At 45.0% G+C, this 12,537-nt stretch overlaps 1 protein-coding gene and 1 long non-coding RNA gene across 4 annotated transcripts in view; one reads left to right on the top strand and one right to left on the bottom strand.

Moving 5' to 3' along the window:
- KARS1 (lysyl-tRNA synthetase 1) overlaps positions 1-11,687 on the bottom strand; it is a 91,760-nt gene extending 80,073 nt beyond the window's left edge. The window contains exons 1-2 of one of the 2 annotated variants that reach the window (XM_069217467.1): positions 11,529-11,654; positions 156-344 (exon numbers count right to left, since the gene is read on the bottom strand). In XM_069217467.1, coding sequence (XP_069073568.1) covers positions 156-304 — 149 coding nt within the window. In that variant the 5' untranslated portion in view covers positions 305-344; positions 11,529-11,654. Of the gene's footprint in view, positions 1-155; positions 345-11,528 lie in introns of both variants that reach the window. The other variant, XM_069217468.1, reaches the window with a different exon arrangement.
- LOC138268111 (uncharacterized) overlaps positions 1-12,537 on the top strand; it is a 221,970-nt gene that overhangs the window by 185,169 nt on the left and 24,264 nt on the right. The window lies entirely within an intron of this gene.

Below are 12,537 nucleotides of genomic sequence, written 5' to 3'. Positions count from 1 at the left end.
CACAAACAGGCACAGGATAAATGTGTGCCTTGGTGTAGGTCAAAATAAAAAAAATACCCTCCCCCATACGACAGCAATGATCGGCAGTCATGAGTAAAAGAGGTTGGTGGGACCTCATTTGGTAATATAGGAAAGAGGATTGAACAGGCACCAACCTTTTTTTACCATGAAGTGCCTTGTCCCTGTAGAGAGAGGGGGAAGTAGAAAGTTGGCAGAGCAGAACATCCTCCTTCTTGCCTCGCTGTGCCCAGCCAGCTTGGTGTAGAGACACCCTAAAGAGCCTACAGGCCACCCGGGTCACCATGGCCAGAAGCACAAGAAGTTTCACAGTCTGGAAAAATTACCTGGGCAAAAAACACAATATATAAGCTGCAGCCAGGGTACATCAGAGCGCAAGCAGGACAGTGACGGTGCAGATTCCCCAAGACATACCGCCACCCCATCTGATCAGGAAAAAGAAATACTAACAATAGCCAACAATGGATAACATCACCACGTACCAAAAGAAACAAACTAGCTAACTACTGGCCTCTCACAGATAATTACTGTACTTGGAGAAACAGTCATTAAAAGAAAAAAAAAAGAAACAAAATGACAATGGGTGCACCTGAGCTTCTTTCAATAAGAAACCTCTTCTTGAAAATGGAATTTTAAAAAACTCTTGATTGGCTCACTGCAGACTACCCAAGCTTTTCCTATCACCACTGTAGTTTCCCTTCTTTCGGTAATGTTAAGGTACAATTAATTTCTAAATAAATGTTAGTATGCGAATAAAGCAGCTCCACAAAACAAATTAAGTCAAATACCGTTACTAAAACTGCCTCATTTCAACTTCACTTTCTCACTCACACTAACCATTTCTTCCTCAAACTTCAGAACTACTGTTCCAGTCTTGGTTCTTTTTAAAGTTAAATGGCGGCAACGTAAAGCTAGTTTGTGTTCCAATGCGACATAACTGGAGAGCAAGGAAACATAAAGCAAATCACATATGCTCTTTCAAATCCATGGTGAAGAAATCTTTCTGCTGTCAAGGATGAGGACTCCGGAACGATTTACCAACAGATCTCAGAACCGCAACCCGTCTGTTTTCCATACGGAAAACGTGCCTTATCTATTCATATCTTAGCGTAAAGAAGGACCTAGAAATATGTGGACACCCTCACCCCACTACAAAGAAGTCATAGTCCAGCCAAACAGGGACTTGCTACAACTGCCCTCGCCACTCCAAGTAGAAACTTACACTCACCAGTCAACTTTGACTCTCTGGTATGTAACTCAGAAGCGCACCAACTACATCCATCTCACAACCTAGCCCACTACATCCCAGTGACTTCACCAACCAACCAGGAAAATACATCTTTTGATGAACTCCTTGATACCACAAACAAAGCAAATCGTTAGTCTACTGGTCCCCTCAACGTCTACAAAACAGTGTTTTACACTTCTCAACTACTCTGTATTTTGCCCAGACCAAGAGGCTCACAAATGATCCAACTCGGTTTCCAAGTGCAACTACGGATTGATCATTCCCCTCACTGAGATACTAAGCAAGTATTCAGACACAAATTCCTTAACACCTCAATGTAAAATAGGTTGACGCTCAGAGCTAAAATTCACGACCTACAAGTTTGATGAATAGTAGCTATATACCATAGAGAAAACTTTACCAAAGGCACCCATAAAAGGACAATTAGGGCACAGCTTTTCAGTCACTCAGCACCGATCCAGAAGCCAGAAATGCAGTGCTACCTCCAAAGCCTACCTGGTAGCAGAAAAACGGGTTTCTTCGCCAGCCAACAAATATCCGGGGTTCAAGGGCATTAAACTCCAAAGCAGATGGAGCACAGCCACAAGGTACCTTCCTCTAGATAAGTAAGGGGCTCCTGCTAATACATTCCAATGCATGCAGTGAAGGCACGGCTCACCCACGAATAGCGGAGAAACGCATAAGAGATTAAACGCTGAAAGCACAAATATAAACCTACAGAGACTCATCTTCCATGCACACAAATTGCAGGGAGAACATACATGCATTCACAACAGCAGCAAGGAGCAAGCACGTGGTACACACAGCACACAAATGGAGTTTAAAAAAACAAAAAACACCCCCGTATAATTTTCGTTTGGGGGCCATCTACTGAGGGACCTCTTAACCACACCCAATCTGCTTTTCTTATGGAAAAAGTAGCTTATCTATCAATTTCTTATCTTAGATGAAGAGCTTTCAAGCTAGAAATCTGTGGCCACTCACCTCACCATAAAGAACTCACAATCCAGACAAAGAAGGTTTTAGTACAACTGCCCCCACCAGTCATCTATAACTCTCCAGTAAGTAACTCAGAAGTGCAACATTATGCGTCGATTTTTCAAGGAGATTTGTAATTCAATCAACTTAATTACGCACATAATATCAAATAGCAGTTTGTTCAAGACTTTAGGTCGTAGGTGCCTTTAAGCAACATTTATGGGGTGTCTGATGTAGGCCCATATCAAATACTGGATAAACCTAGGCTAAGTAAAACAGTCCCAATTAGATTAATTATATTTAAAATTATCTTATTAGGTACTTCAATCTCTTAGTTACAGGTTGGGTGTGAAACTAGAATGCTTGCTATTTAAGCAATGAACCAGCCAATAAGTTATAGTTTCAGACTCTCTTGCGTAATCCACGTACACACTACATTTTCTTCTTTTCAGACATAACTCATAGGCTTTCACGTTCGTTTTAAGTCAAACGAAAGTGCAATACAATCAAGAATGACTTGAAAAGCCCGTCTGTCTTACAAAATGAGTTCACTAGAACACACCGAGCTAGCTGCGTCACCCAAAAAAAGTACACAAATGATTTGCAGCTTCACACGTTACTGAACAACGTCATTTAGAAGAAAATGCGATGCTTCAGCTCTATCCAGTTCCAACTTTAACCCCCACCGTTTGGCAAGTTAAACTGATTCCCAATGCAGACAAGAACCACATTCAAAATCTTCATCCGCTACTTGTCTCGGTGTATAAAACTCAAAAACATGCAGGTCAAGGAATCTCATATTTTGATGTCACACGTTTCACCAGCTTCGGATTCCAGTTTTGAAGAGAGGGGTGATGTGACTAAAGATCGGGTCGTCACAGAAGTAAGTTCAAATCGCGTTTAGCAATAAACCTGCTACCTAGCGTCCAACCACTCTGGAGAGGCATCAGTAACTGTCTTCTCCAGAATGTCTAGACGCCAACATTCTACAGAACACAGCGCAGAACCAAAACACAACATATCCTCCTATCTTCACAGTGAGTAACTAATTAAGAATGATAAACAAAAACAACAAGGGAAATGGAAAACAAGTTGTACTTAAAAATACATGTTACTAATAACATTGTTCTTCAAATAATTAATACATTAATAAAAAAACAATAAAGCAATAATTTAGAACAAAAGTTACTTCACAACATAGTCCTTCAGATAATTAGGACACTTATGAATCCTCATCAGATGTCTCCACTTTAGGTGTACTTGCACCTTGTTTCTCACCCTCTTGAATTGCACTTGCACCTTGGATCACACCTTCTTGAGCTGTACTCGCGCTTTGTATCTCAACCTCTCCAGCCTCTTCACGGGTTCCATCACTCACACCAAAGGTAGAAGCTTCTGAATCAACCTCCATCTTACTCTCATTCCCCAAGAAAGAGGAACTCGAGCACTCTTCCACCTCTTGACTTCGGGCACACGCTCCACTTCTCTGATACAAAGCCACATTTCTCACATTCCACTTCTCCCCACCTTCAATCTCAACTTGAAACTTTCCACCTTCTTCACACGAAAAGGGCCTCTAAATCTCGAAACGCCCCCCTTGACCCGACCTTAACCCAATCCCCTACCTTCAACTTATGGTTGTGATGAGGGATCACAACCTTCTCACCACTCAACATCTTGACTCCACCTGAAGCAACCCACTCTTGAAGCTGGGGGAGGGGGGGGGGGGGGGGGTGAATCAATGTCGACCCTACTGATCGCCCCCTCATCACTCGAAAAGGAGACTTACAGCGACACTGAATTGTGGAACGATAGGCTTGTACCATATCAACCATCCGCACACAACAACAATTAGCAAGAGCTAGCTGTACTGTCCCCTTGATTAATCTATTGATTCTTTCTACAATTCCATTACCCTGAGGGTAATACAGGGACGTTCTGACGTGACGCACTCCACAATTCTTCAGAAACTAACACATCTAATTCGAAGTTAATTGAGTGCCATTGCCCGTAATCAGAACCATAGGAACACCTTCTTCCATAAAAATGTCCTCCAATACTTTTGTGGTCACATCACGATCATCTGCAGCCATCTCACTCTTCCATTCCTCCAGCGTAAATGTACCCAAACCCCACTCAACCGCATCACAAATAGAGGCTGGTGCCGGTGCCAACCAAATGGCCTCTAATAGACTTTTATTTTGGTTTAATACTCCCTTTAGAAATAGAGTACCCTAAGTAGTCAATTTCCTCCACTAGAAAAGTGCATTTCTCTTTATTCAAACTTAAGCCAGCTTCACCAATGATCTTGAGAACTTTCCTGAGTGTGATATTATGTTCATCAACTGTTTCACCCATCACAAGTATATCATCCTGAAAAAATAACACATCTTTAACATCTCCAAAAATCTTGGCCATCATATGTTGTAGGAAGTTGGCTCTGTATGCACTATTTCAAAGTAAGGAATAGTATGCACAGAGTCCAAGGGTTCCCCTTAGAGGTAAGATAGTGGCAAAAAGAGATAATACTAATGCTCTATTTTGTGGTAGTGTGGTTGAGCAGTAGGCTTATCAAAGGAGTAGTGTTAAGCATTTGTTGTACATACACACAGGCAATAAATGAGGAACACACACTCAGAGACAATTCCAGGCCAATAGGTTTTTGTATAGAAAAATATCTTTTCTTAGTTTATTTTAAGAACCACAAGTTCAAATTCTACATGTAATATCTCATTTGAAAGGTATTGCAGGTAAGTACTTTAGGAACTTTGAATAATCCCAATAGCATATATACTTTTCACATAAAACACATATAGCTATTTTAAAACTAGACACTTAGTGCAATCTTCAACAGTTCCTGGGGGAGGTAAGTTAATGTTAGTTCTTGCAGGTAAGTAAACCACCTATGGGGTTCAAATTGGGGTCCAAGGTAGCCCACCGTTGGGGGTTCAGAGCAACCCCAAAGTTACCACACCAGCAGCTCAGGGCCGGCCAGGTGCAGAGTTCAAAGTGGTGCCCAAACACATAGGCTTCAATGGAGAAGGGGGTGCCCCGGTTCCAGTCTGCCAGCAGGTAAGTACCTGCGTCTTCGGAGGGCAGACCAGGGGGGTTTTGTAGGGCACCGGGGGGGACACAAGTTAGCACAGGAAGTACACCCTCAGCAGCACGGGGCGGCCGGGTGCAGTGTGCAAACACACGTCGGGTTTTCAATAGGTTTCAATGGGAGACCAAGGGGTCTCTTCAGCGATGCAGGCAGGCAAGGGGGGGTCTCCTCGGGGTAGCCACCACCTGGGCAAGGGAGAGGGCCTCCTGGGGGTCACTCCTACACTGGAGTTCCGATCCTTCAGATCCTGGGGGCTGCGGGTGCAGGGTCTTTTCCAGGCATCGGGATCTGGGAGTCAGGCAGTCGCGGTCAGGGGGAGCCTCGGGATTCCCTTTGCAGGCGTCGCTGTGGAGGTTCAGGGGGGACAACTTTGGTTACTCACAGTCTCGGAGTCACCGGGGGGTCCTCCCTGTAGCGTTGGTTCTCCAGGGGTCGCCGGGTGCAGTGTTGCAAGTCTCACGCTTCTGGCGGGGATTGCAGGGGTCTTTAAAGTTGCTCCTCTGGAAACAAAGTTGCAGTCTTTGTTAAACAGGGCCGCTGTTCTCTGGAGTTTCTTGGTCTTTTGAGAGCAGGGCAGTCCTCTGAGGATTCAGAGGTCGCTGGTCCTGGGGAAAGCGTCGCTGGAGCAGTTTTCTTCTGAAGGGGGGAGACAGGCCGGTAGGGCTGGGGCCAAAGCAGTTGGTGTCTCCGTCTTCTCTGCAGGGTTTTTCAGCTCAGCAGCCCTTTTCTTCTTAAGTTGCAGGAATCTGATTTCCTAGGTTCAGGGGAGCCCCTAAATACAGGATTTAGGGGTGTGTTTAGGTCAGGGAGGGCAGTAGCCAATGGCTACTAGCCCGGAGGGTGGCTACACCCTCTTTGTGCCTCCTCCCGGGGGGGGTCACATTCCTATCCCTATTGGGGGGATCCTCCATCTGCAAGATGGAGGATTCCTAAAAGTCAGAGTCACTTCAGCTCAGGTTGCCTTAGGGGCTGTCCTTACTGGTCAGTGACTCCTCCTTGTTTTTCTCATTATCTCCTCCGGCCTTGCCGCCAAAAGTGGGCCCGTGGCCGGAGGGGGCGGGCAACTCCACTAGCTGGAATGTCCTGTGGTGCTGGAACAAAGGGGGTGAGCCTTTGAAGCTCACCGCCAGGTGCTACAGCTCCTGCAAGGGGGAGGTGATAGCATCTCCACCCAGTGCAGGCTTTGTTACTAGCCACAGAGTGACAAAGGCACTCTCCCCATGTGGCCAGCAACATGTCTCGGGTGTGGCAGGCTGCTGGAACCAGTCAGCCTACACAGGTAGTCGGATAAGGTTTCAGGGGGCACCTCTAAGGTGCCCTCTGGGGTGTATTTTACAATAAAATGTACACTGGCATCAGTGTGCATTTATTGTGCTGAGAAGTTTGATACCAAACTTCCCAGTTTTCAGTGTAGCCATTATGGTGCTGTGGAGTTCGTGTTTGACAGACTCCCAGACCATATACTCTTATGGCTACCCTGCACTTACAATGTCTAAGGTTTGGCTTAGACACTGTAGGGGCACAGTGCTCATGCACTGGTGCCCTCACCTATGGTATAGTGCACCCTTCCTTAGGGCTGTAAGGCCTGCTAGAGGGGTGACTTATCTATACTGCATAGGCAGTGTGAGGTTGGCATGGCACCCTGAGGGGAGTGCCACGTCGACTTACTCGTTTTGTCCTCACCAGCACACACAAGCTGGCAAGCAGTGTGTCTGTGCTGAGTGAGGGGTCCCCAGGGTGGCATAAGATATGCTGCAGCCCTTAGAGACCTTCCCTGGCATCAGGGCCCTTGGTACCAGGGGTACCAGTTACAAGGGACTTACCTGGATGCCAGGGTGTGCCAATTGTGAAAACAAAAGTACAGGTTAGGGAAGGAACACTGGTGCTGGGGCCTGGTTAGCAGGCCTCAGCACACTTTCAATTCAAAACATAGCATCAGCAAAGGCAAAAAGTCAGGGGGTAACCATGCCAAGGAGGCATTTCATTACATACGTTGAAACACACTCGCAGCAGCCAGACCAAAAGGCATACGGGTAAATTGAAATGTACCTTCCAGAGTGACAAACGCTGTAATGTGTTTGGATTCAGGATGAAGTCCAATCTGATGATAGGTTTTTCTCGAAATTAGATTTGAGAAATGCCTACCATTTTTTACCGCTGTTAACAACTCATTTATATTTGGCAAGGGATAAGTATACACCACAATATTCTGATTCACAGACCTCAAGTCCACACAATCTCACCTTCCCGTCTGATTTCTGTGTAATGACAACTGGGGAAATCCATGGATAAACCTCAATATGTTCAATGGTACCCTCTATTAACATGTCGCTTATTACTTTTTTGACTTCATCCCTCACCACAAATGGTATCTTGCGAACCTTGTGCTGACTAGGGTGAGCATCATCTCTCAACATTATCTTATGTACGTAACCTTTCAAGCATCCTAACTCTTTCTTAAAAACATCCCTGGCCCCCTCCAAAATGTCTTCCAATTGTACATTATCTACCAACAAAACTTGACAGGAGGCTCTAGGACTGATGACAATGTTGAGATCAAATTGATGCATCCATCCCAGAATGGGTTGACCCTCAACAGCCACATAGATTTTCCCAAGAACTTTCCTTTTTCCAAACCAAATTTCCTTCAACATATAACCAAGCAATTGAATTTCCACCCCTTGATACCCACCCGGGGATATGTCTTTTGATAACAAATTTTCCTTCCGCCAATGGCGTCTAAAAAGGCTCTCAGGAATTATGGTGTACAATGAACCAGAGTCCACCATGAGATTAACTTGAACTTCCCCAATAGAGAAAAGAGCCGATGGTCTAGAGCATCTGTGGTCACTCCCATTCGCTCTCATGGTCACATCGTTCTCAACTACGAGTATCCTGTCCTCACAAGAGGATTCACAGCATTCTTCCACTATATTTATACTTGGTTTAGATTCTTTAGCAAATTGGTTACTTTCCCTGCACACACGAGCATAATGCCCCCTACGACCACACTTGCGACACTCCTTGTTGACAGCAAAATATTTCTTGGAGTCCCATAAGTGAAAAGTACTGCCACACCGAAAGCACTCCTTCCCCTTGCTCCTGGTATACCCCCCTTTCTTTGGTACAGTTCCAGTTTCCTGTTGAGACCCTGTGGAATCGCTTGACAAAGCCATAACATCCACAGTTTTCTCTTTCCTTTCTAATTCTTTTATACAGCGCCTCGATTCCTCCATGACTTTTGCAAGGTCAATTGCTTCTTGCAACATGGGATCCTTTGCCGCCCACAACCTCTCCTGAATCTTTTTATTGCGGCACTGAACAATTAGTTGATCCCTTATTAGTTCATCAGTCATGGTTCCAAACCTGCACTTGACAGACAACTCTCTCAACCGTGACACAAAATAGTCAATGGATTCATGATGGTCCTGGGGTTGGGTATAAAATGTATATCTAGCTAGTACTAGATTAGTTTCCTTAGCGAACCTGTTCGCCAATCTTTTAATGGCTTCTTTAAAAACATCGTCCATAGGCTGGCCATTGGGCCCCATGGAAGGGGGAAGATATTTAAAAATCATTTGACCTTCGCACCCCAAAGTACTTCGAAGAATAGCTTTTTTTCTTTGTGGCGAAAAACCTTGTCGATCCAAAGCAACAATATAATTATCAAGCATTTCTATCCAATCTTCCCAAGGAAGAGTTGGAGTACCTGGAAGTGGTAGAAATAATGGTGGTGGGGAAATATTGGTCTGGGTGGCCATTACAACTGTGCACAGTCAAGTAATAAGGAAACAATTTGTATACAACACAATACAGTGCAGTACAGATAAAACTCAATATACACAAAATTAAATGTAATGAAGAGAACAGTATTATGTTTTCCTACTCTCCCCAAAATTTTCACTGTGTTCCACTTTCCAATTAGAAGCACCACTTCCTCTTCCGCACTCCAAAAGGTGCCAGCTCTTTTCTAATGTCTCGTGCCTCGATGCACCAATAACACTGTCACGGCGAGGCTCCTACAGTGCCCCATTTTTTTCTCATTTTTTTTTTTTTAACTCCGTGCTCCGAGTCCGAAGATGCCACCCACAAGTCTGCCTCCTCCCATAAGAGCGCTGGTGTGACGTGAACCAGCCTGCTCCCCCAGAAGAACTAATGATGTCCTTCCTGAATCCAGCAGTCAAAATAAAAGCCGACCAGCTGCTTGTCAACGGCGGCGGCACGAAGGGAAAACACCGGTCAGAACAGGAGGCGCCCGTTAGTGCCGAACAGGTGCTGGCAGGCAAGGCCGGAAGTCGAGAGGAGGCAGGCGTCAAAGTGTGAACAAGCCGCCCACGAACGTCGGATGAACACCAGCTGCCGGGACCGGCCGGGGATCAGCGCCACTCCCGCCTGGGAGACTCAAAGAGTGCACCTGTGCTCCGGCGTGAAGAGCAATCAGCAACGGCACAAACAAGGTCCGAGCCGAACGATGAATAGGGCCGACCTAGGTCGCGTTGTAAATTTCCTGACCTTCGTCGCCAAAACTGATATGAATAAAGATCGGGTCCGTCACAGAAGTAAGTTCAAATAGCAGGTTTATTGCTAAACGCGAACTAGCGTCAAGCCACTCTGGCGAGGCATCAGTAACTGTCTTCTCCAGAATGTCTAGACGCCAACATTCTACATAACACAGCGCAGAACCAAAAACATAACAAGAGGTTCTAAGGAAAGTTGCTGTCCTGCTGCTGACTGTAAAAAACAAGCCAATAAATTTTCCATGAGCAAAATTCCTTTCTTTTCCCCTTTTCTCCCTCAGTGCATCGGGGCTGCTTATTAAAAACAAAAGCAATTAAATGAATTTCGAAGCAGAAACCAGTTTACAAAAGAGAAAGCTACACTTGTATAGCAATGCCAAATTGAAAACAACCACTGGCAGAGCCAACAGGTTTAAGGCGCTGACACAATCGTCAGAACAGATGCTATGCAAAAAGGTGTTAACTTTAACTTTATTTTCAATAGCATCAATTTGACAGACACCTTTTTTCAGTGCTTTCTTCCCAGTGCTGCCTTAGAGCTCGCCAAATAAAAGATGTAACGAGTCCTTCATGCAATCCAGTGGACGCACTCAAAGAGCCACCAGAAAAACTGTGATAATCAAATATTCCATTGAGTTGACAATATCTGAAGGTTCCTAAGCAAAAGAAACCAACAGCTGAAGGCAATCGTCCAAAGCACCCAAGTATACAACACGTTTGCAATGAGTGGCACAAATATCATAGTCACACCAAGACGACGTTCAGTCCCTAGCCAGTGACAACATACATATTCCTCAAACGGATAAAATAACATTTCAAAGACCAGATTAAAAAAAATATGTTCTTTTCAGAGTAAGTACGACCCGACATTTTTGGGCATTCAATGATACGCAATACAAAACGCAAAACTCAAACAACCATTTTATTTTTTTCAATGCCTGATCTCAGTGTAAAGGGGAGTTGCCGTCTTTCTTCCTCTTTGCGAAACCTTTTCAGGCCACGAAACGATACAAAAAAAGTGACTTTTCTTCCAACTGAAGCCATTAAAAAGTCCAGGGACTGGGAACAATCTAAACTAGCAGTGACCTCTGTCCAGATTTAGGGGAGTCATGCGGAGATATCGATATATAACAATAGATAACTAGAAGAAGGAAGAGTACACAAGATGAAAAGGTCGAGCACTGAGAATTCATTCCATGGATTACACTTGTGGAACCAGCTGTTGGAAAATGCTGCGTTCAGCCAACAGCAGGACAACTTGAAAGGAAAGGTACCCGCTCCAAAAGGAAGTAAAATATACCAACTCCTGGATGCCTCCTATAAGTTAGGCTGCTGCTATTCAGAACCATCGCGCTCCCACCCGCCCTTATGATGTGTCCTACGCTCTTCCCTAGGACATCCCAGGCCCGGCCTAACATGCACGGCTCGCACAACCCCATCCCGGGTTACATCAGCAGGGGACTGAAGTTCTGAAGCACACTACCCGTGGCCGACAGTGCTCGGAGAGAATAATGAACACTGCATGACGGGAAACCGAGTCCGACAAAGCCGTTAATGAAACCCGCATATCGGCGTGCTCTAGACCGGTCTCCGAAACAAGGCACAACGCTCAGCTGTCTCCTAAAGTCAGATGCGAATCACACGGCTACACTCCCTCGCTTACTTCTTGCTGAGCTTGGTCTCTGCGTCCTCCGAGTGTGCTTCCACCACGTCCGCCATGTCTGCCACTGAGAAAAAGAATGTAGTTGAATTTCCGCAAGCGGACCACACGCTCAGCCCGGAGGCCACAGTACGGAAGTGACGTGGTCTATTGCAAGAAACATAGAAGAGGGACGACGGAATGCTGTCAGTTGTCAGTTGGTGACTCGGCGGTAGTCTTATTGCCGTAGTAGACTAATGCAGGAAGCGGATAACTTTGTAAGGCTAGTAAGCAGGGCACAAACCCCGAACCAGCATTTGCAATGCAATGGGTTTCGTAGTTGCTCGATTTAGAGCTATTAACTTTGTAAAGTCTGAAGTAATGGTCATGTAAGTGGGCCTTTTTTAAGGATTGTTAGAATGTGAAAGTAGAATAGAAAGTATGATGTAAGAGGGTTCTAGGGTGGCAGTTGGAGACAGCTCGGGAGGAGAAAAGGCTTATGGTGTGAGGGTCTGTAAATAAACATACTTCATCTACATATAGCATGGCGTATTTACTACAGAATTAGTGACGAGGGAAAACAACATTCATTAGCCCCTACACCAGCCGATTCACACAGGAAAAACATACAGTTCAAGAAAATTCAATGTGCAACGTGCAGACGAACGTAAGATAAGAAATATCCATAGAAATGGAGTACTGAATATGAACTCAACTCAAAGGTACTGTTAATATTTACATTCATAAGAGTACCTGGAAGCAGTGCTTTAAATGGGCCGGTACTCCCCAGTACTGAGTACCAGCACTTTTTTATTTTGAGAGGGAGAGTACTGGCACATCTCAAGAAAAACGTAATACTTTTAATTGGAGAGTACCGGCACTTTTCAGAAACAAGCAGGTACTCTAGTACAGAGTACCTGCACTTCTATTTTTCCATTTAAAGCACTGCCTGGAAGTGCGGTTATTGTGGTGCTAAGGCGCATGTGGAGGCACAAGCTGGAAGCTTCACGAAGCATTGAACGCCCGCTAGCAG

Source organism: Pleurodeles waltl, chromosome 12 (assembly GCF_031143425.1).
Source record: "Pleurodeles waltl isolate 20211129_DDA chromosome 12, aPleWal1.hap1.20221129, whole genome shotgun sequence".
In the NCBI taxonomy this organism is placed as follows: domain Eukaryota; kingdom Metazoa; phylum Chordata; class Amphibia; order Caudata; family Salamandridae; genus Pleurodeles; species Pleurodeles waltl.
Note: the sequence above shows the minus strand (reverse complement) of the source record. Positions and strands in the feature narration are given on the sequence as shown.